Source organism: Canis lupus, chromosome 15 (assembly GCF_003254725.2).
Source record: "Canis lupus dingo isolate Sandy chromosome 15, ASM325472v2, whole genome shotgun sequence".
In the NCBI taxonomy this organism is placed as follows: Eukaryota; Metazoa; Chordata; class Mammalia; order Carnivora; family Canidae; genus Canis; species Canis lupus.
Window position 1 is genome coordinate 14,342,490 of NC_064257.1, and position 24,652 is coordinate 14,367,141.

At 40.1% G+C, this 24,652-nt stretch overlaps 1 protein-coding gene across 10 annotated transcripts in view; it reads left to right on the forward strand.

The window, feature by feature from the left end:
- The window catches only part of PIK3R3 (phosphoinositide-3-kinase regulatory subunit 3), a 139,840-nt gene extending 116,508 nt beyond the window's left edge, over nucleotides 1–23,332 (forward strand). For 8 of the 10 annotated variants that reach the window (XM_049094451.1, XM_049094454.1, XM_049094453.1 and 5 more), the window contains 5 exons: nucleotides 4,762–4,904; nucleotides 7,487–7,663; nucleotides 10,483–10,557; nucleotides 10,986–11,156; nucleotides 19,537–23,332. In XM_049094451.1, coding sequence (XP_048950408.1) covers nucleotides 4,762–4,904; nucleotides 7,487–7,663; nucleotides 10,483–10,557; nucleotides 10,986–11,156; nucleotides 19,537–19,735 — 765 coding nt within the window. In that variant the 3' untranslated portion in view covers nucleotides 19,736–23,332. Of the gene's footprint in view, nucleotides 1–4,761; nucleotides 4,905–7,486; nucleotides 7,664–10,482; nucleotides 10,558–10,985; nucleotides 11,157–14,310; nucleotides 14,430–19,536 lie in introns of all 10 variants that reach the window. The other 2 variants (XM_049094448.1, XM_049094449.1) reach the window with 2 other exon arrangements.
- The last annotated feature ends 1,320 nt before the right edge of the window (nucleotides 23,333–24,652 follow it).

The following is a 24,652-nucleotide window of genomic DNA, read 5'->3' on the forward strand; positions in this document are numbered from 1 at the left end:
CAGGGTAGCATTATCACCAATGTAGGGGAATGGAGTGGGAAGAGGCAGCGAGTTATGATAAACAAGGAATTTCTGGGGTTGCTGGTAGTAGAAGTTCATTTTATAATCATTTGTTAAGCTGTGCATTTATTGTATTCGCTTATTATATCTCACACTAAAAAATGGTAAACATTAAAAACACATGGCTATATGCAAAAACTATATGATTATTTCTGTAGATCAGAGGTAGAACAGAAAACCATAATAATCATTACAAATGGAACTTTCAGATCTAGAAATAAGCAGAGACAGCTGAGAATTTGACCTCCCTGGTAGTTTCTTCCTTCTTGGACTTCTTTGCTGATTTCTCCTCTTTGACATTGGTTCTCTTCTTTTTCCTGGTTACTTATTCACTCTCTGGTGATCTCAAATAGCCTCATGGCCTTACAGAACGTCTGTATGCCAGTAATTCCCAAACTCTGCTTCTTCTAACTTCTTTTAATTCTAGACTCATATATCCAACTACCTTTTTCAACAGTTCTACTTGGATGTTTCATAGGTTCATAGGTATCTCAGATTTAACATGTCAAGACTGAATTCATGAACAAAATTGAACTCAAGGCTGTTCTACCCCTTGCCTTCCCCATCTCAGTTGAGAGCAGTCATATGTCTTGCTTAGGTCAAAAGCCTTGAAGCCACTCAAGACTCTTTCTTTTTTATCTTCCGTCTTATCCATCAGGAATTCCTGTTTACATTTATAATATAGCCAGGATGCAGCCCCTTCTCCCCACATCCAGTGCTGATACCTTGATCGAAGCCCGCAATCATTTCTTACTTTGAGTTACCACAGAACCTTCCTAACAAATCTTCTTGCCCTTATCCATGCTCCCCTCCCTCTGATCAATTCTCAGTAGAGCAGCTAGGTGACACAGGTATCCCCTGTATTTCGCAAGTTCACGTTACACCACTTGGCTTTTATGAAAGACCTACATTATTAGTACTTTTTTCGATAACTGGAAGAAATCTGAAGACTTCTGCTTTTACAGAAAAGAGTGAAAAGTGACAATAGCGTTCAGAGTTTGTTTTGCAGTAAACTGTTAGAGGCAGTGCACACCCTGAGGGGGGGAGTGGTGCCACCTAGTTCCTTCCCTGGGAACTATACGCAGCATCTCAGCATCAAGCCACTGTTACTTTGAACTGTGTCTGTGAGCATCTGTGCTTTATCTGCATTTACTTTGTGTATCTCTTAGCAAGATGTGTCCTAAGGTATCAGGAAAAAAAAGGCCCAAGGGAAGTTATTTTTCGAGTCTGAGAACACTAAAGATTTTTCCCATGTAAATTAATGGTAATTGTTTCTTTGCTTTATGCCATTTTGGCATACGAAAGTTTTCATAGGAATCATATGCTTCGAGAATGCTGGGGAAACCTGTACTTGTAAAACATAGGTTGGATCACAGTACCTTTGTTGAAGACCTGTCTCTAGTTCCATGGTTTATACATAGGAAAAGTTAGAGTGCTTTTTATAGTGCCCAGGATGATCTATGCCACTCCTCTTCGACCTCATTTCTTTTCTCTTCCTCACTATACTCCAACCACACTAACCTCTTTGCTGTTCCTCAAATATACTATACTGCTTCCTATGTTTGAGTGTTAGCACTGGCTGCTTCTTTGCCTGAAACACTCCCCACCCATCCCATAATCACCTGGTCAATGCCCCTCACCTCCTTCAAGTCTTTGCTCAAATGATGTCATCTCAACAAGGCCTAGCTGGCAACTTGATTTAAAATTGCAACTCGCATTTCAGTCCTCCTTTCTAACTCTACTTTTCTTTTTTCCATAGTAATTCTTACAGATTCTTAATAATTCTAATAAACACGTAAATTACTTATTATGTCTTATTTATTGTCTCTATAACCCTCTAAACTGTAAGTTCTGGGAGTACAGAAATATTTTTCTAAGCTTGCTTACTTATGTATCCTAAATGCTTCAAGTAATGCCTGGCATATAGTTAGTGTTCACTTGTTGAATGAATTTATACAAGATAATGAACCAAAGCACTCCATCTTTGGCAGGGCCCTGGAGTCAGCTTCATGATCTGAACTAGAGTCTAGGGGAGGACTAACCCTCCTGTGAAAAAGGCTAGAAAAAGTGGCCACTGATGTCTGTCTGTAGCTTTGGCTTGTATAGAACTGTATTTCTGTATTCTTGTCATGGCTAGACAAACTGCTGCCCACATGCTCAGCGATACTGGGGACTTAACAGCAGTATATGAGTTCTGAGCTGCTGATGTGAGACTGGTTTTGGACTTGGAATCCTTGGATGGAGAGTTGGGTATGGGAGTAGATGGAGGCAGCCAAGAAAGCTCCTGGGTCAGAGCTAGGAGAGGGCTAAATCTGTCTGTGTGAGAATTGAGAGCAAGATGTGAGCTGGCTGAGCAGAGCAGAGCTGTGGAGGCTTAAAGCTTTGGGAGGTAGGGGGAGAAAGGGAGGAATGCAGTGATTAGCAGTATAGGGGGTGTGCTGAGACAGTAAGTGTTAAAGGGAGATTAAAGAATTTATCTCCTCTGTTTATAAGTATTAAGTGTTATAGACTTACTCTGTTTTTTTCTGTGAAATCTTAGATAACATTTGGATTGCTTTGACGTAAGCAAATTCTTCCCAGAGAATGGTAAGAGATGGCATATCCTGAGTCATAGTTGGCACGGGGTAAGAATAAACTGCATGTGGGGATATTTGACATCTGGATTACATGTAATTAGGAGGAAGTGATAGGACTTAGTGATGGATTGGGATAAGGGACAGGATTTGGCAGTAAGATCATTGGTAATCTTGCTTGGAAAGAGCAGTCTTTGTGGAATGGTAGGCACAGAAGCCAGAATGGAGTGAGCTGGAATGTGAATGAGAGATGAGGAAAGAAAGGCAGCCCATATGGACTATTTGTTCAAGAAACTTAATCAACTAGAAGAGAATTTAGGGTTACAGGATTATTTTTTCAAAGTGGTGTTACTAGAACTTGTCTATATGCTGATGAGAAGGAATCATAAGAGGGGTTGGAGAGGAGAAAGGAGAAGAAGGGGTGTAGATACAGGTAGATTTATAGTTTTGTGGTAGGTATAGTGGCATTGTTTATGGGGCAGCTACTGCTTTGGCAATGCTGTAAAATACTTTTCTTTGTGCTGCCCTACCTACCTATACATACACTAGTGTTAGTAAAGGCCAGTTTGGTGTCTTTAAGGATACAGGGCCAGGGCTTCATAGGTAATTTTTGACCTTGGAGAAGGGATCCAAGACCCTCCACTGTGATTTGAGAATTGTAGAATTTGTAGCTACATATTTAGATATGGACATTGGAATCAATAAGTTTGCACTACTGTTTGAGATAGGTATGATACAACCTCAACCATATGGAGCATTGTAAGGTTCTTGTCTCTTCCATGAAGTCTCTGTAAAGCAGTAGATAACTAACTCACCCTAACTTGATTGACTCTACCATGAGATGAAACAGAACGTTATTGGAGTTCAGAAATGTATTTCACTTGTGTGTTCTAAAACCTAGAGGGCAGGCTTCATGTTTTATTAATCTCTTTATCGCCAGATTATACTTTCTGTATAATGGATTCTCAGTAATAATTTGTTGAAATTAATCAGTGCTAGTTTTGAGAAATTATCCCATAAGCATCAAAACTTTTAAAATTGTAAACATTCAGGATAGCAGTTCTCTAGACCTTTATACATCTTCTTGACTTTCTAATATAAATTGAACAAAGTTTAACCCTCTGAAGATTTTGGGGAATCAAGGTTCAGATGCTAAAGTCTACGAATAACCTCAGAACTCATCAAAACGTATAGGACTACTTACCCTAATGCTGACTGGCGTAGCCTACTGGGTATTTGTTTTGTGAAGCTTTTGGTTTTTCTTTTTTTTTTTTAAAGATTTATTTTTATTTATTTATTTATTCAGAGAGAGAGAGAGAGAGAGAGAGGCAGAGACACAGGCAGAGGGAGAACCAGGCTCCATGCAGGAAGCCGGATGTGGGACTCGATCCCGGGTCTCCAGGATCACACCCCAGGCTGCAGGCGGCGCTAAATCGCTGTGCCACCAGGGCTGCCCATGGTTTTTCATTTTATTCTGTATTTAATTTTAGCTGCTACTCTTCCCCCTTTCATTTTCTGCTTCTTTTTTGTTTTCATTTTAAAGATCTTTTTTATTTTTAAGTAATCTACACCTAACATGTGGCTTGCCTTATAACCCTGAGATCAGACTCCATGCTCTACCAACTGAGCCAACCAGGCACCCCTCATTTCCTACTTCTAGTCAGATTAATATGTTGATGAATCTGTTTGGGAAATTATAGGTTTTGGAATTGATAGACTCTATAGGACTCCTCTGGGAATAAGGTTATGCACACTGGTGTGAGGACTCCTCCACTCTATCCATTCACTCCTTTAGCACCTTTTGAGGGTCAGCACTACAATAAGTGGAAAGGTATTACTTGATCCTTGTCTTTAAAGAGTTTTGGGTTCATCTCTTTTACCAACTCAAGCCTTTTTATGGTGATTCTCAGCTATATTGCAAGTAATAGTTCTTTTTTATTTTAAGGTTTGAATGATGTATTTTGCATGTAAGTAATAAGGGTAGGAGTTAAAGAGAAGTTATTTCGGCTGTCTTAATTCAGTCTTATATGGAATTGTAATGAGGATTATAAGATTTTAGGTTATGAGACCACAGTTACCAAAAAAAAAAAAAAAGATAATAAAATGTTTCTCTTTTTCTCTCTTATAGGAAATACAGATGAAGAGGACTGCAATTGAAGCCTTTAATGAAACAATTAAAATATTTGAAGAGCAATGTCACACACAAGAACAACATAGCAAAGAATATATCGAGCGATTTCGCAGAGAGGGGAATGAAAAGGAAATTGAACGGTAAATCTACCTAACCCTTCCAAGTGCATCAGTGAGACAAGACTTCTTTTCTTCCTCAATAATTTCTTTTGTGTTTGCTTTTGCCACCTTAAACTTCATATATGGAACTATTTGCTGTTCCCACTAATGGCACCAAACGAACCTTCTCTTTTCTGTGTTCCTTCTACATCCTTCTAAATTTTTAATGCCTGCCCATCCTTTAGGAATCAGCTTATGCATGACTTTTCTAAGAAAAATTTCCCTGATTCCCTAGACTGGTTTAGGAGCTTTTTGTCCCTACCCCCTCCAGTATCTGGTCCTGATTCCTGCTGTAACATTTACTGAACATCACATCCACTAAACTGCAAGCTTGTTAGTGGAATAAGAATGGAGGCTTATTTTCCCTGATAGCTCTAGCACCTGTTATGGTACCTGAGAGTGCACAGTGAGGCTCACGGGATTTTTGTTGAAATGAAAATCATCAGCAGCAGTCTGAAAATAAATTGGAGGCTGAACAAAACCAGGGGCAGAAAGACTAGCTTGACTGTTGAGGGCAGCTGCAGTGTTTGTGGTCATCCAGTTAAATGATGGTGAAGGCCTGAACCAGAGCAATGGCAGGAAAGGAGGAGGAATTAATGGAAATGCTGAGGACTTGATATCTGGCCAGATATGGTAGATGTGAAAGAAGTCAAAGACTATTCCTAGATTTCTGATATGAATGAATAAGGAAGGGTGTTATTCACCAAAATAGTAAGTACGTAAGGAAAGTTCAGGGTTAGAACCAATGAGTTTTGAGGTTCCTGTGAGAACCCAAATGGAGTTGTCTGACAGACAAACAAAGGTTATTTGGTTTTTGGAACTCAAGGTACAGAAGGGTTTGGATGCCTAAGTGTGTAGGTGATAGTAGATGCTAAGAAGATTCCACAGAGTGAGTGAAGCATGTGAAGTATTGGTCTGGCAACTAAAAGGATATTGGAAGTCTTTATCATAGCAAATTTAGTGGAATATTGGAAGACTGAGCCAGATAAGAGTGGGCTGAGGAATAAAAAAGTGGATAATAAATAAAAATGAATCATCTGCAAGAGAAAAGCAAAATTGTTTCTCATATTAGCACCAAAATGTCCGTAAACTTCTGTGTGCATAAGAATTGAGCTAAGTGCTATTGAGGCAGTTAGCTTAATGGTGAAAACCATGGGCTTGAATTCTGTATTGCTCATTTACTAGCTTATGTGACCTTGGATAAGTTACTTAACTCTCTTAACTCTCTGAGCCCGTTTCCTCCTCTAAACTGTAGATATCTTTTTGAAATGCTGTGAGAATCAAGTGATAGACATACACTTGCATATTTATGGTACAGAAAGGCACGTGTGTATGTATTTATGTATCTTGGCATATGATATCAATAAATAGCCATTATTATTATCAACAGTGAAAAGATAGAAAAGAACTTGCAGTTTAGTTGCAAAGGAAGGTAAAGTAGTTGAAGTTTTTTTTTTAAGATTTTATTTATTTATTCATGAGAGACACAGAGGGAGGCAGAGACATAGGCAGAGGGAGAAGTAGGTTCCCTGCAGAGAGCCCGATGTGGGGGCTTGATTCCAGGACCCCAGGATCACAACCTGAGCCAAAGGCACTCAACACTGAGCCACCCAGGCACCCCTAATGATGAAGTTTTAATAGTAATATAAAATCACATTGTTTTGAGGTACAAGTGATGAGAACAGTGATTGCCTTCAGAGCACAGCAAAACTTTGTGTGCTGGAAAACCTTATAGTCATTATCTGCTGAGTGCTTACCAAGATGTACCAGGCACTGTTTAGTCCTTTTACATGTATTACCACATTTAATTTACATAATAATTTAGTGAAGTAGGTACTGTTGTAGCTATCCACTTTAAACAAATGAGGAAATGAAGGCACAGAGAAGTTGAATAACTTGCCTATGGCCATGCAGTAAGTGGTAGGGCAGAGATTCAAACTTAAGCAGTCAGAAAGACTTCTGACTGCAAAGCTATTGCTCTTAACTGTTATATCGTGCTACCTTCTGAATATCATACATATAGCTTACTTGTTCAGTCATGGATTGATCCAGGGGCCAAACAAGGTCATCAGGATTTTTTCTCATACTTTGTCTTTTGCCTTAGTTTTTCTCTGTGTTGGCTTTATCCTCAGGCAGGTTTTCCCTATGAGGTGGCTGCTGGAAGTCCTAGAATCACATATTTATAAGCAGCCTCAGTGGGAAGAAGAGAGAATCTCTGTTTACAATAGTTCTGACAAACTAGAATTAACTCTCATTGGGTCAGTTTAGGTATTATTCTCATTCCTGAACCAGTCATTGTGGCTTGAGGGGAGCAATAGGATATAATGGAATACTCTTACTGGCCAGGCTGGGTTGTGTGAATATTCACCTGTGACTCTGAGATGGGGGCAGGGAGTCCTTATCTACAGGGAACATCAGGTGCCATTACCAAAAGAATGAGAATGGACACGAGCTGGGCAAAAACAACAGATATCTATCATGTTAAAGTATTAGGACCATGCCCACATTATAGAATGCTTCTGCATGGTTCCTGTTTAAGCCTTAATATGTCAATATTTTCACAGAATTATGATGAATTATGACAAATTGAAATCACGTCTGGGTGAGATTCATGATAGCAAAATGCGTCTAGAGCAGGATTTGAAGAAACAAGCTTTGGACAACCGGGAAATAGATAAAAAAATGAACAGTATCAAACCTGATCTGATCCAGCTGCGCAAGATCCGAGATCAGCACCTTGTGTGAGTAGTATGGGCCTGTATGGGAGGAAACACCAGCACCAGATTACTGTGGGCTCTAGACATGTTAGAGATAAAAGAAGAGATTTGTAATTGAGAACTGGCTAGTGAGCTTGTAAGAATTTAGGAAGGTAATCCTGGCAAAATAGTTGGTGGTACCAGAGTTTACCTAAAGTCAACATGTGGGGCAAACCAGAATGTAGCATTCTAGACTTTAGTCCATACAAATGGGAAATCTCAGAGGGTGCCTGTGGTATGAGCCATATGGTGTAGCTTAAAAAATACAGGTTAATGTTTGCCTAAATAAAAAAACCAGAATCTTTTTTTTTTTTTCCTTTTTTTTTTTTTTTTTCAGAATCTTTGATTACATAATAGAACCGCAGAAATAGAAATTACCCCTTATGGGCACAGACAAGAACACTAATAGTGGGGGCCTACACATAAGTATACAGGACAGTCTCTTAAAGGGTTTTTATGTTTAAGAAATGAAATTCTATATTTCAAGTAATAGAAATGTGCCAATAGCAGGCATGCAAGATAATTTGACCTGAGGAGTAAAACCCAACTCTTTAATATTATGGAAAACTATATGATTTAGGAAGATACAGGGATCTCACTCAAAGATAGGTTGAAAGGTATATTATGAACAAGATGTTAGATTTTTAGGACAAATGACTGCCTTATAGAAGGAGAGAATCCATTAAAAGGAAAAATGTTAGGTTTTGTTCTAGGTAATGAATAGACTGGTTTATGGGTGACTTTCATGTGTGTAACACAACTTGATTCAAACTCTTGGTAGAAGGGAGTAAAGATTTCTGACTGGATTTTCCATAGACTTCAGGGTTTCTTTGTATGAAAAGGGACAGGGGAGAAAATAAAAGCTTAGAGGGAACAGTAGAGTAAAATTTAAGGTGGTAAGTTTTGGGGGCAAACAATTAGAACTGTGCTATACTGAGTAGTTTTTTTATTAACTCTTCTCTAGAGATCATTTCAGTTTGCTATTGTGGGCAAAAAGAAAGTCAAGCAAGTACACATAGCATACAGAAGAGCTTTGGAAACAAGGCAAGGAGGTACTTTGTCTAAAATCAGGGTGTGTCTGCTCTTGAAAAGCTTATGTGATTCTGGTCACATAAGAAGCTGAAGAAAGGCCCAAGAAGAAGGCTTATGCCATGAACCAAAGGAATGAATGGAAGCGCTTGTTTGCTCTGGAAAGTGAGGAGATTATTAAAAAATACACCATCCCAAGAGGCATGAATAAGTGTGGCAAACTAGACCTTGAAAGTTCCTTTAATGAGTTATGTAAACTAAATTAAAGAGAATTTAGATAACATCGTGGGTGATAAATCATGATCTGACAGTAAAGACAACTAGGGTGTTTAGGGAGAGATTTCTTGAATATCCACTATATGTAGATATAGTAGATATATAGTAGATAATGTTCTCAGCATTGGGACTAGCCATGAACAACAGGACAGACTGAATTAATTTCTTTCTTTTCTTTCTTTCTTTCCTTCCTTTTCTTTCTTCCTTTCCCTTTTTCCTTTTTCCTTTTTCCTTTTTCCTTTTTCCTTTCCTTTCCTTTCCTTTCCTTTCCTTTCCTTTCCTTTCCTTTCCTTTCCTTTCCTTTCCTTTCCTTTCCTTCCTTTCTTGATTTTATTTATTTATTCATGGGAGGTACAGAGGCAGAGACACAGGCAGAGGGAAAAGCAGGCTCTTTGTGGGGAGCCCGATCCCCATCCTGGGATCATGACCTGAGCCAAAGGCAAACACTCAACCACTGAGCCACCCAGGTGCCCTGGACCCCTTTCTTTAAAGCAGCTAAATTTTAGTGGGGGAGACAAACATAAGTGAAAATATAAAATAAAGAATTTCAGGCATGTACTAGGAAGATGATAAAATAAGGTAAAATATAGAGAATGAGTGACAAAGGGACTACCTTAGTTGGAATAATTAGGGTAGCCCTCCCTGAGGAGATGATGTTTATGATGAGACCTAGATGATCAGGAGCCTGGTTGGAAGATGGTGATGAATGAAAGAGTTTTCATACTCAAGTGAGTCCATGTCAGTGGAACTAAATGTAATGGTATATTGTTTTACATCTAAAGTATTTTTTTTTAATTTTTATTTATTTTATGATAGTCACAGAGAGAGAGAGAGAGAGGCAGAGACACAGGCAGAGGGAGAAGCAGGCTCCATACACCGGGAGCCCAATGTGGGATTCGATCCTGGGTCTCCAGGATCGCGCCCTGGGCCAAAGGCAGGCGCCAAACCGCTGCGCCACCCAGAGATCCCTACATCTAAAGTATTGATATATTTTAAAATACTATGATTTGCCTAGTGATGAAGTAAATTTGTATTAATTACTCAGAGTACCATCCTGTATTTCTTGTGGCTGGCTTAGATGCAAGAATAGATCTTGAAATTGTTTTATAATGTTAATGTAGTGGGCCACACAGAATTGAGTCTTCTGGCTTAGTGGAGATTCCAAATGTGACACCATGGTCACAAAACTAATAATTTCAGAAACCGATGTCCCCGTGTGTTTGAGTGCAAGTGTATGTGTGCTTATGGTGTACAACCTCCTAGAAAAGGAACATGAAAAATGAGAGAAGTGCCTAATTTCAGGTAACTCCCCGTGTTTCTGCTTTTTTGCAGAAAGTTGGAGAAAAAGTTAAGGAAAAGCTAGCTTATGGAAATCCCTGGCCACTTTTAGTGGAAATGGGTTAAAATAAGAGGTTCCTGGACTCAAAATTTGGTTGGCTTGGACATGTCTACTTTGGGCAGAGTTTGCAGATACTGACACTGGTGTTCTCCCTCTGCAGATGGCTCAATCATAAAGGAGTGAGACAGAAGCGTCTAAATGCCTGGCTAGGAATCAAGAATGAGGATGCTGATGAGTAAGTTCTCTACCTTTCTAAAACCCCCTTTCAGAGGGTTTTATTCCCAGTATAAGACATAGGCCTTCTTTATACATGCTAAGTTGTCATCTGAGGACATTGAATCAAGAACTTTGCATCTCTTTTAAATTGAAGTGCTTGAAGAGTACCCTATAGGCAGTTGAGATCAGAGACCTGCTGAGCCATGTGAAACCTGGGTGTATAAGCATTGTTCACTCAGACATTCATGTGTCAGCTGATTGGAAGAAATGTGTGAATTTTGTGCTTTCTGTACCATAGTAAATAATGAAGTTCTTTAAAAATGTCCAAGTAATCGTAGTTTCACTTTGTCACTTCATAAAGATTTAGAAGAGTGTTTTATTCCTGATTTTGCTTTTAGATAGAAGTAACCTGATTGTTAGAATAATATTTTAACATTTAATTTTTAGGACCTATTTTATCAATGAGGAAGATGAAAACCTGCCCCATTATGATGAGAAAACCTGGTTTGTTGAGGATATCAATCGAGTACAAGCAGAGGACTTGCTTTATGGGAAACCTGATGGTGCATTTTTAATTCGTGAGAGTAGCAAGAAAGGATGTTATGCTTGCTCTGTGGTGTAAGTCTTCTTTGGGGATTTAACCTTTCGAAAATTTCTGCATTGATCAATAGAAACTCAACCCCTCATAAAATTTGGTTAAAATTATTTGAAGTACAGTAATGAGGACCCATGGCTTAGACCATTAATATTTGTACAAAGAAAACAGTTAGTTGCTGTAGGAGAAATGATATCTGAAGCTATTTGGGGGATTTTAATTTTGAATAGTAATCTGATTAGGCCCTGAAATGTTGCTTTTGGATTTTCAGGTATTTGTGAAAAGTAATGTGAGATCTTCAATTGTAAAGGTCACCTAAGGGGTGCCTGGCTGGCTCAGAGTGTGTGACCCTTGATCTCAGAGTCATCAGTTCAAGCTCACATTGGTCATGGATTCTACTTTAAATTAATTAAATAATTTAAAAATTTTTTTAAGAAAGATCACATAATTTTCTAGTAGTCTCCTACATGTCTAATTTGAGCTTCAGTGTTAGCTTAAGCAAAGCTTGATTAAAAACTTTTTTTACTTCAGAAGAAAAGCTGTCTAAATTTTGTACTTAAATAGTATTCCGTTGGGGTAGTGATAGAAAATTTTTTTTTTTTAAGATTTTACTTATTTATTCATGAGAAACACAGAGAGAAGTCAGAGACATAGAGGGAGAAGCAGACTCCTCACAGGGAGCCCATTGTGGGACTCGATCCCAGAACTCCGGGATCACACCCTGAGCCAAAGGCAGATGCTCAACTGCTGAGCCACCCAGGCATCCTAATGTTGGTTATTTTCCATAAGATGATCTTATGTCTTTGTTTGGAAAAGCGTATTTTTATTAGTTTCCATTTATTTATTTATAAAGGTTTATTTATTTGAGAGAGGGAGTACTCAGGTGTGAGTGGGGAAAGGGGCAGAGGAAGAGAGTCTTCAAGCAGACTCCCTGCTGAACATGGAGTCTTGGGGTCAGATCCCACCCCTCAACCCATGAGATCATGGCCTGAGCTGAAATCACAAATCCAACACTTAACTGAACCACCCAGGTGCCCCTATTAGTTTCCTTTTAATGGAAAGTAAAATTCTGGGGACAGCTAACCATGTCTGTCACATTTTGCCTAAGTGTTGTGCATACTCCTCCATTAACAAAGATCATACTTAGAGTGAAGGTATAGTATGATTGTTAAAAGAGCAAGCTTTGATACCAGATATATTGCATTCAAATCCTGACTTTACTTACCAGATGTGTGATCTAGGGTAAGTTACTTAACCTTTCTTTGTCCAGTTTCCTTATCTGAAAAATAAGAATAATGATATCTGCATGAGGGTTTTTATAAGTATGAAGTGTGATAATATATGTAATGTGCTTTGATCAATGTTGGTATATAATAAGTAATTGTTATCTACCAATATTGTTATGATAATGATGCTACTGATGAGCATGACAGAAAGCAAGCAAAAATAACGAAATGATTTTCCCTTCAAAGAGGGCAAAGTTGGCAGCCCAGTGGCTCAGCTGTTTAGCGCTGCCTTCAGCCCAGGGCCTGATCCTGGAGACCCGGGATCGAGTCCCATATCAGGCTCCCTGCATGGAGCCTGCTTCTCCCTCTGCCTGTGTCTCTGCCTCCCACCCCCCCGTCACTATCTATCTCTCTCTGTCTCTCATGAATAAATAAATAAAATCTTAAAAAAGAAGCAAAGAGGGCAAAGTGGTGAAGGTGGACAAGAGACACTCATATTAACAGAGTGCTCAGTGCTTTACATGACACTGTGGTCTTAGTGGTCTATTTCTGTCATGGAGTCAGAGTTTGAATCCAAGTTTACCTGGTTTCAAAGCCCACACTTTTCTATTGCACTATACTTTCTTCATTTTACAATTAAATGTCCAAGATAAATAGAATTATTGTGAAATAGGTATCATTAATAGGCTGTACACATTAATTCTGGTGGAGAAGGAGGGGGTAGGGAGGTTTTGTGGAAGAGATATCATTTGAACTGGATTTTGAAAGGATGAATAATGGGATGCCTATGGGCAGGATACGGGGGAGGACTTGAAAAGTGCATTGGATTACTGTTTTGCAAAGATACAATTATTTAAATATATTTTTTAAAGATGTATTTATTTGAGGGAGAGACTGGGAGAGAGTGAGCTGGCAAGCAAGGGGAGAGGCAGAGGGAGAGGAAAAACAGACCCCTTGCTGAGCATGGAGCCTGCCTTGGGACTTGATCCCAGGAACCTGAGATCATGACTGAGCTGAAACTGAATCAGATCCTTAATGGACTCAGCCACCCAGGTGCCCCTACAATTATTTTTTTTTTAATTTTTATTTATTTATGATAGTCACAGAGAGAGAGAGAGAGAGGCAGAGACACAGGCAGAGGGAGAAGCAGGCTCCATGCACCAGGAGCCCGACGTGGGATTCGATCCCGGGTCTCCAGGATGGCGCCCTGGGCCAAAGGCAGGCGCTAAACCGCTGCGCCACCCAGGGATCCCCGCCCCTACAATTATTTAAAACATTTCTTTTCTCTCTTACCTGGGCTGCTTAAATTATGTGAGTGGAAATGCCAGGAGAGGATGGTTCTTGCAGAGTATGAGATCTTTTACGAATAAAAAGAAAGAAAAAAAAAAGAATAAAAAGAAAGGAAATAAACCCAGTGCATTGGTACCCTCACTTTCCCCCAGGTCAATGGGGGTGGCAGCCTGTGGGTTAAGGCCTTGGCAGGTGGGAGGTGCTGCCCAGCAACTCAGCTAATTCCTGGGAGACCAAGGAGCAGCTTGAGTATCTTGAGGAAGTATATTCTTTTTCTCCTTCATTTAGCTACAGACTTCACCAGATTTAAGTCCACAGCAATGTGGATTTCCCTTGCTTATGAAAACCACCTGCAGTCGTATATCATGTTGGCATTCACACGGAGGATGGTTGGAAGCAAGAGAGTCTGGCATCACAAAGACTTCCACTTGTTTGCCAGCCATTCTGGCTTCAGAAAGCCTGCCTACAGTAATCTCCCAGTATACTTAGAACATTTGCTGAAGTAGGGATGTGAATATGTTCAGTTTTTTAGGAGATTCTTATAGTAAAATTAACATGATCATGTAGTAGGAAGTCATGCATGGAACTCATTTGTTTTTTTTGTTTTGTTTTTTTTATTAATATTTTTTTTATTTCTTTTTATTTTATTTATTTATGATAGGCACACAGTGAGAGACAGAGAGAGGCAGAGACATAGGCAGAGGGAGAAGCAGGCTCCATGCACCGGGAGCCCGACGTGGGATTCGATCCCGGGTCTCCAGGATCGCGCCCTGGCCAAAGGCAGGCACTAAACCACTGCGCCACCCAGGGATCCCCTCATTTGTTTTTCCATTTTAATTTCTGTTAATTAAATCATCAAAAAGTCTAAGAAGATTTTGCTAAACTCTATAACCTTCTTAGGCTAAAGACCTGCAGCCAGCAATGCCTGAATTCACTAGGTTAAGGATTCAGGTAGTGAGCACTTGTGATCCTTATTGGCATTTGGGATAAGAAATTTGATTAGGGCTAGAACTAGACAGATCAGAAAGGAAGCAGAAGACTTGAATGATATTATAAAACAACTAGACCTAAATAGACCTACCCAGAACACTCCCATCTAGCAAGAGCAGACTACATATTCTTCTCAAGTGCACATGAAACATTATCCAGGATAGACCATAGATTAGGTCACAGTCTCAATATATTTAAAAGTGTTGAAATCCCACAAAATACATTTTCTAACCACAGTGGAAAGAAACTAGAAATCAAAAACAGAAGGAAATTTGGGAAATCCTTAAATGTGGACAGTAAATAACACATTCCTAAATAACCAATAGATCAAAAAAAGAAAACAAGGGAAATTAGAAAATACTTTGAGATGAGTAAAAACAGAAACACAACTTATCAAAATGTATAGAATTTGGCTAAAGCAATGTTAAATGCTAAATTTATAACCATAAACATTTATGTTAAAAAAAGATCACATATCATTAAAGTAACCTTCCACCTTTAAGAAACTAAAAAAGGAAGAACAAACTAAATCCATGCAAAAAGAAGGGATAATAAAGATTAGAATGGAAGTAAATGAAATAGAGTAGAAAACAATTGAGAAAATCAGTGAAACCCTAAGTTGGGATGGAACAGAACTACAACCTCTATAGTTAAAATCCTCCCACCTCCATAGAGAAGACACAAATTACTAAAATCAGGATGAAAGAGGGGTCATTACTTATCGTCCTTATAGAAATAAAAAAAGATAACGAGAGAATGCTATAAACAATTATATACAAAAATTAAAACCTAGATGAAATGAACAAGTTCCTGGAAGCAAACCACCAAAACTGACTGAATTAAGAGGAAACAAAATTTGAATAGAACAAAAACAAGAAATTGGATTATTAATAATAAAAAATAAAGCTAACCATAAAGAAAAGACCAATTGTCTTCACTGGTGAATTCTACCAAATATTTAAAAAATAATTAACAGAAGTCCTGTACAAACTCTTCCAAAAAGAACACTTCCCCACTCATTTTATGAGGGTGATATTACCCAGACACCAAAACCAGACAAAGGTATCACAAGAAAACTATGGACCAATATCCCTTAAGAGCACAGACACAAAAATCCTCAACAGCACGGCCACTCCAGCACCATGACTAAGTAGAATTCATCCTAGGAAGACAAGGGTTGTTCAACATTAAAAAACAAAACAAAACAAAAAAAAACCAATGAACGTAATATACTACATTAATAGAATAAAGGACAAAATGACATGATTGTGTCAAATGCTTTTTGTGATTCTATTGAAATAATCTAGTACTCTTTCATGTTTTTTTTTAATTTTTAAAAAGATTTTATTTTTATTCATGAGAGACCTGAGCCAAAGGCAGATGCTCAACCACTGAGCCACCCAGGCGCCGCTCTTTCATGTTTTAAAAAAAGTCTCAACAAACTAGGAATAGGAGGGTACTTCCTCAACCTGATAAAGGGCAACCACAAAAAACTCAGAGCTCATATACTTAATGGTGAAAGACCGTGCTTTCCCCTGAGGTCAGGAAGAAGACAAAGATGTTCCCTCTCACCACTTCTAATCATCATTGTACAGAAGGTTCTAGTTAGAGTAATTGGGCAAAAAGAAAAAGCATCCAGTTTGTTAAGGAAGATGTAAACTATTAGAGCTAATAAATAAGTTTGGCAAGGTTGCAGGTTAAAAGATCAGGGTTCAAAAATCAGTTGTATTTCTAAATACCAGTAATAATCTGAAAATAAGATGAAGAAGGCATGCTGTTTATAATATCATCAAAAACACCTAGGATTAAAACAAAAAGAAGTGCAAAATCTCTATAGTGAAAACCTATAAAACATCGTTGAAAGAACTTAAAGGAAAGACATCCTGTGTTCGTGGATTAGAAGACTTAATATTTTTAAGATAGAAATAACTTCCCCAATTGATCTTCATGTTCAGTGTAATCCCTATCAAAAATCCCAGCTGGACTTTTGCAGAAATTGACAAAATGATCCCACAATTTGTATGAAAGTACAAGGGATCCAGTACAGCAAAATGAGCTTGAAAGAATAGAAAAAGTTCAAGTACACTTCCTGATTTCAAAATTTAAAAACAAAGGTATAGTAATCAAATTGTGAGGTGTTAACAAGGATAAACATGTAGATCAGTGAACGGAATTGAGAGTCAAGAAATAAACCCTTACATTTATGGTCAGTTGGTTTCAACAAGGACCATTTGGTGGGGAGGATATAGTCATTTTAACACATGAAGCTGGGACAACTGGAAAGCCACATGGAAAAGAATAAAGTTGGACCCTTATCTCACACCATATATAAAGATTAACTCAAAATGGATCATAGACCTAAGGGTAAGAGAACACATAGGCATAAGTCCTTATGATTTTGGATTAGGCAGTGGTTTCTCACAAACCAAGAGCACAAACAACAAAAGAAGAACTAGATAAATTGGATTTCACCATAATTAAAAATATTTTATATCAAAGAGCACTATCAAAGTGAAAACACAATCCACAGAATGGGAGAAAATATTTGCAAATCATGTGTCTGTTAAGCAACTAGTGTCTAAATCATAACCCTTAATAGTAAAAGAACAAATGCCTCAACTTAAAAATTGGACAGACATTTTAAAAAATGGCCAAGGATTTGGATAGACATTTTTTAAAAATTCACCTACAATTAACATAGTGTTATATTAGTTTCAAGTGAGCTACATAATTCAATTCTATACATTTCTCAAAGTTTATCGAGATAAGTGTGCTTTTAATCCCCTTTATCTATTTCACACATCCCCCTACCCACTGTCCCTCTAGTAACCACCAGTTCTCTATATTTAAGAGTCTGAGAGGTTTTTTAGGTCTTTTTTCCCCCTTTGTTCATTTGTTTTGTTTCTTAAATTCCACATATGAGTGGGGCGCCTGGGTGGCTCAGGGTTGACATCTACCTTTGGCTCAGGTCGTGATCCCAGGGTCCTGGGATCGAGTCCTGCATCAGGCTTACTGCAGGGAGTCTGCTTCTCCCCCTGCCTGTGTCTCTGCCTCTTCCTCTGTATCTCTAATGAATAAGCAAATAAAATCTTAAAAAAGAAAATTCCACATATGAGAAAAATCATATGGTATTTGTCTTTGACTGATTTCACTTAGCATCATACCTTCTGGTCCATCATGTTGCTGTAAGTGGTAAGATTTCATTCTTTTTTTTATGGCTGAGTAATATTCCTGTGTGTGCCTGTCTGTGTGTATCTCCCATGTCTTCTTTATTCATCTATCTCAGTGGACACTCTGGTTGATTCCATATCTTGGCAATTGTAAATAATGCTGCAGTAAACATAGGGGTGCATGTATCTTTTTGAATAGCGAAGGAAATCATCAACAGAACAAAAAGGTAACCTACTGGTTGGGAGAAGATGTTTGCAAATGATATATCCAATAAGGGGTTAATATCCAAAATATATAAAGTACTTTTATACCTCAATACACAAAAAAAAAACCCAAACAACCCACTTAAAAATGGGCAAGGGACCTGAATAGACACTTTTCCAAAGCAGACCTACAGATGGCCAATGGATACATAAAAAGATGTTCCATTACTTACCATCAGGGAAACATAAATCAAAATTACAATGAGATGTCACCTCACATTTGTCAGAATGGCTAAAATCAACACAAGAAACAACAGGTATTGGCGAGGATGTGGAGAAAAAAGCCCTTATGCACTGTGGTGGGAATGCAAACTGGTGCAGCCACTCTGGAAGACAGTATGGAAGTTCCTCAAAAAATGAAAGAATTGTCTTATGACTCAGTAATTGCACTACTGGGTATTTACCCAAAGAAAATAGACATTCCTTTAGAGAAGATCTTATAAATGGTCAATAAACATATGAAAAGATGCTCCATATCTTTAGTCTTCAGGGAAGTACAAATCAAAACCACAATGAGATACCACTAGGATGATTATAATAAAAAAAGATGGACAATAACAAGTGTTGACAAGGATGTAAAGAAATTGGAACCCTCATATGCTGCTGGCTAGAATATAAAATGGTGCAACTATTTTGGAAAACAGTTTGGCAGTTCCTCAAAAGATTCCATATGACTCAGCAGTTCCATCCTTAGCTCTCTATAGAGCCAAGAGAATTAAAAACATATGGCTATACAAAAACTTATACACAGATATTCAGAGCAGCATTATTCATAATAGTTGAAAAGTAGAAACAGCCCAAGTGTCCATCAGTTGATGAATGGGTAAACAAGATGTGGATATCCACACAGAACACCGTGCAGCTACAAGCTGAAGCATGGACACATCTACAGCGTGGATGAACTCTGAAAGTGTGCTAAGTTGAGACCAGTCAGGTAGAGAGAAGGTTGTATGATATCGGAGGTTTCCATTTGTGTGAAATGCCGGAATAGGCACATCCGTAGAGATGGAGTCATTAGTGTTGCCAGGGCCCGGGGGAGAGGAGTACCGAGTGACTGCTAATGAGTACATGGTTTCTTTTTAGGGTGATGAAAATATTCTGGAATTAGATAGCGATGACTGTTGCACAACCTTGTGAATATTCTAAAAATCACTGATTTGTATACTTAAAAAAAAAGTGTTCTCTTTCCAGTGCATTCTTGCCTCATGAAGATTCCGAGCTGAGTGATTAAATGCAGCCATCCATTTTAGTCCCACTGGGGCTTGGTGGGAGGCGAAGGATACCTCTGTGAGAAGTCTGTAAGGGGGTGAGGGGACACACATGGATGTAACATTTTACAGACAGAAGGCAAGGCACTTCTCCTCCTTTGCAGAAAAGTTGTTCAGACTTCTGGTCATTTGGGGTCTCTTTATCTGTTGTTACCTGCCTTAATTCCCTGTGGTGTTTGTGTTGTGTCTTCGCAGTGCCGATGGGGAAGTGAAGCACTGTGTGATCTACAGCACTGCTCGGGGCTATGGCTTTGCAGAGCCCTACAACCTGTACAGCTCCCTGAAGGAGCTGGTGCTCCATTACCAGCAGACGTCCCTCGTGCAGCACAACGACTCCCTCAACGTCAGGCTTGCCTACCCTGTCCACGCACAGATGCCCTCACTCTGCAGATAAAGAGGGAGTGGGAAGAGAGGTGGCTCTCTAGCATTTTTTTTTCTACAGTTTTTATTAGACTATGAGGGCATTCTTTCTACGTAGACTGCTTGTTTTGCACAAGAAGTGATTCTGTGAATGTGGAGAGGCCGAGCAGTAGCCGGCCAGGATGGGGGCACAAGAGGCCTTGAGGTTCTCTGAGACTCAGCTGTGCCGCTGCACTGACATAGGAAGCTGGAAGCAGATGTTGTTTTTTTGGAAAGTCTGTTTCATTGGGGTTTTTGTTTTGTTTAGCCAGGCACCCTCTACAGAACACATTAGGCTTGATGGGGGTGGGGGGTTATATCTGGAAATCTCTGAAAGAGTCCTCGTCCTCTCTTGGTCTTCGACTCTGAGAATGTGGCAGGGCATGGCTCCTGGGGAGTTCTGTTTTGATCTGACAGTCTCTCTCAACTTCCTCCCAAAACAAAGGCTGTTTTGGTTCTGTGGTAGAATGGCATTTGGTGAAAAACACAACCAAAGGAAAATGGGGAGACCTGGGATTTCATGTAGAGAATCTTAGTCAAGTACCTTCAACAGAAGGTACTTTATTAACTAACATAAGTTAGGGGTCAGCATCTCAGTAGCTCCTCCCTCTAAAGAAGCATTATGTTTAGAAACCAAATTGATCTCAGCAGAACAATGTTCGTTGCCAGACTAAGGTCTGACGGAAGAAGACAGCACTAGTATCTGAATGCACACTTCTGTACCAAAACTTGAAAGTGAAAGGAAAACTAGAATTGTTAGTTTTAGCAAACACTAAAATTGGTCAGTGTGACTCCTTCTGCCCTGCCCTTGTTTCTCAGAGATGAGGAATAGTGTTCTTTTTGTGGGCATGGTGAGCTTTGAATCATAAAATGAAGTTGGTGCTTGTGTGGTGTTTCCTTAGCCTAAAGAATGATCTGTTGTTGAAAACCTTTGTAACTTGTTTGTATGAGTAAAGAAAAGGTGCAATCCAGTGCTTTTAGATGGCTTGATATACCAAATAATGATATAGAACAACAGTCTTCTATGTGCTTCCCCAAATTTAAAGGCCCTACAGAAACTGTAAACGTGATTTCCCTTCATCTCCCTGTCCTTTGCAGGGTAGGGCTTAGGGGAGCCGTAGGTGGCTAAGGTTGTAGCAGGAAGGGAGCCAGACTGTTGTCAGGGACCTCAGTAATTCAGAGACTCGGAGGCTCTGGTGTCTAGGGTGAGGGTCATCCACGTTACCCATGTGCTTCAATGCAGTGGTTTCTGAAACTTTTGTAAGGAGAGAAAATAATGGCGTAGAGTTTAGACTGTTAGTAAAAGCCATCTGGAAGTTTTTCTCTTTGCCGTTTTTGTGAGCCTGCCATTAAGATGATGTGCACAGACTGTCCTCATGCTCCAGTGGCCCTGATTTTAGGCCAGGAATCTTCTGCTCCATGTGGTTTAAGCCTTCCAGCTGAGTGGAGTTGGAGGCAGGCTCTATTCCTACCTCCATTATGCCCCACCCCCACCAGTCAACACTCATTCGACAAATAGAGTTCAGCTGCCTCTGAGCCAGTGCTGGAACCATAAGAGGCTCAGAGTGAGTCAGCTGTTTGAGTCCAAAGCTGTGCAGTCAGGCATCCTGGCTGAACTAGAGAAGCAGCCGGTATCTGGGTCTTGGTACGTAAGGTTTACAGCTAGAAAAGCTCCAGTTTATGGAATGGAAGAAATAAATACTGCTTTCCCTGAGCACATATCTTGGTGACAGGGTCTAGAATGGACCATAACGTAACAATAGATTACAAATTTTGGAAAAACTGCCAGAATTACTAACAATGAGGATAGGAAGGAAAGGGCCTATCTTCGGCTTTTCTTTGGTAACAATGAGGATAGGAAGGAAAGGGCCTATCTTCGGCTTTTCTTTGGTTCCATTGCAGTTTCAGGATTAGGTGAGGCAGACAAATGAACCCCTCCCTCCAGTGTCATGTTCTGACCTAAGCCCTTAACTGAGAGCCAGCTGCACATCTCTTCTCCACATTGCCAGGTTGAAATCTTGCCAAACGTTTTATTGAGTAATGTTGGGCTAGTTGCTGCTGGATGGCCTTACACCTGGTGTTGAACATGCTTAAGCAGTTGGATGCTCAAGGTTGGGTGCAAGAAATCCCTTCTTTCTGGTACTAAAATTTAGTGTATTCTGACTCTTTTAAAATAAAATGGGAGTAAGGATACATGCCTGTGACCTTGAACCATGTGTCATTGCTCCTTTTCAGGCAGACATAAAGGGTGTGTGGGGAGAGTTAGCCCTGTCTAATATCTACACTCATAGACAAAAGCTGGCTTGTGGAGAAGGACTACTCTTTTTTAATCCTATATTCCTTCACTTTTTTTTTTTCCTGTTTTTCATTCTTGAATTTGTTGCTTTGTGGGAACTAAGGCCTAGGGATCATTTGAGAAGTTGGAAAATATCTTTTCTGACTAGTTGCCATATGATTTGCTTGATCCTGAGCCAGTGGAAATGGCATATAGGGACCAAACTGTTAACCACATGGAGGGGTAGCTCCTTTACTTCTGGGCCTTGGTGGCCTTTGTCGGAGTCTAGCTCTGTGTCCTGTCCCATGGTTTGGGCCCTGGGACTCTCTCTCAGCGTCCTAACTGCAGCCTCACTGAAGCAGAGAGTAAGAGGACAGACTGAGACCAGAGAGGCTCATTGCTTTTCTGGCTAGGGAAGCCAGCCACCAGCATGGAAGCAGCTTGAGGGTGGCTGAACACAGGTTCCAGGCCCATCTTTTCCAGGTGGAGACTTCATTACAGAACAATGCTCTCTGTCTCTTCCTGATCACAGATGCTAAATCTTGGCCATGACTCAGGACTGTGTAGGCTGTGTCCTTACCACCGATTTGGCCGAGGTTGAGGACTTCGTAACACCTCCCCTACTCCATCTCCAAGCCTTGATGGGACCTCCCACTTACTCTGGACCTCATGTGCTCTAAAGAAGCTTTGATAGCCAATGTGGTGTCTTCCATAGGTCTCCTCTTCTTGCTGCAAGGAGCCAGCCTCATGGGTCCTCTTGGCCAAGAATTGCATCTGGACAATTCCTGGTTTTCAAGGCGGTCTCTGTTGCCAGTTTAGACTCCAGAGTAGGCCTCTGTGAGGCTTCTGTGGCCTCAAAGCAGAGGGTGCAGATGGAGGCCCGGCTGAGCCCTCTGCTGTCAACTGCTCATCCTTGCTCTAGCTCTAGCTCTAGCCACTTGTGACAAACAACCTTGTTTCCTTACAAATTCCAGCATGACTTTGGTGCCCTGTTGTTACTTGTGAAAAATCTACTTTTCTGTTGTCTTTGATGTAGTAAAAAAAAAAAAAAAATGTAGTTTACGTAAAAATATCTGATTCACAAAGAAGCCAACTATATGTCTTGTGTTGGGACAGTTCATAATGTAGTTCCTAGACCACTTTTGCAAATTGTTCTTGTCACCAGATGTGTTCAGACATTGCTGTGCAGTTGTGGGGGAGGGTGGGGGGAAAGTGAGGGGAGATACTTTTTGGTCTTTTGTTTTTTTTATCTTCCCCAAGAGGGGACAGTCTGGCCAACTTGCTCCAGTAATGCAATAAAGACATTGCAATAAAGCACCTTTTTGTCCTGCTATAGGGGGTGGGGGCTGCGGGCTGTGGTGGGTGGCAAGAGGAGGATTGGGTGTTGAAAGCTCTGAAACTCCCAAACCTCCTCTCCCATGAGCACCAAAAGATTGGTCCTGGGGCTGAACTGGGGCCACCAGAGATGCTCCTCCCCTGAACAAGAGAAAGTTGACCCTAACAGGCATGATGCCAGTATCTCGTCCATCCAGCACAGGACATAGACTCAGAAACTAGTCCTGAGAAAGTTGAACCTGAGAGCTGTTTCCTCCTCACTCCATTCTGGAGTTTTAGAAAGTGCAGCTTACTGATTCTCATCACATCTTTCTGCCCAGAAATAAAAGTGTTTTCAGTCTATTCTGGGGGCTAAATGTTTGTTGCCCAAGGCCCTTGTCACCCTCCTGCCACAGCACTTTAAAGTTTCTATATGTTAGGAACATAATTACCAAAATGTGACCACCTCTTTGCACCAGACGTTGCAGTTCTCACGCAGTCTCTCAGGCCCCACCCAGGTGTGTGGTGAATTATAAATCAGATTGGGTGCAGGAAGAGTCCATTGCTCCAAATTATCTTGCCTATGTCCTTTCTCCTCTCTCCTAAGAACTAGAGGATTTCCCCAAATCCCAAAAGTTATTCCTTCTCTTTGCATAGGACACTCAAATTCCTCTCTCCAGCCCAGTCCTGTCTTCTGAATTCCATCTGTTGGCTGGGTATCTCCACTGGGGCCTGGAGTGTCCTACAGGCACCGCGTACTTGTCTATGGAGAAAACATGCTTGGCTATGAATTCCCTTTTCTACCACCAAATCTGCGAACCTGCCTGTATCCTCAGAACTCCTCTGCTTCTCACCTGTTTTTTTTTTTTTTCCACCTGTTGTTAAATTACAAATGGTAGCCCTCCCCTAACTGAAAGCCAACCTTTCTACAATACTGTATTTTTGTATCCTGTTTTCTCCCTCCTCAGGAATTTTCCATGATCAGTTATCAATTCTTTCGCTGTTGTTTTCTCTCCACCAGATTACCCATTGACATTTCAACGTGGTTGGGAGTGTCTCACTCCACTTGCCAACCCCTACTGAATCCTATATCTCTTTATCTCTTTGCCCCCCTTCAGAAGGGGGGGCAAACCTTTTTATAAAAACGGTCTAAATTTGTCTTTATTTCCTCTCCACCAGTTCAGTCCAGGTTCCACGAACCAGCTGAAGCTGTTCTCCTTGAGGTCTTCAGTAACCATCACCAGTGACCACTTGCCGTGAAAAACTGTCCTATGGACTCATGATGACTTAGCATCTGGTTTTCCTCTTAGATCTCTGACTGTT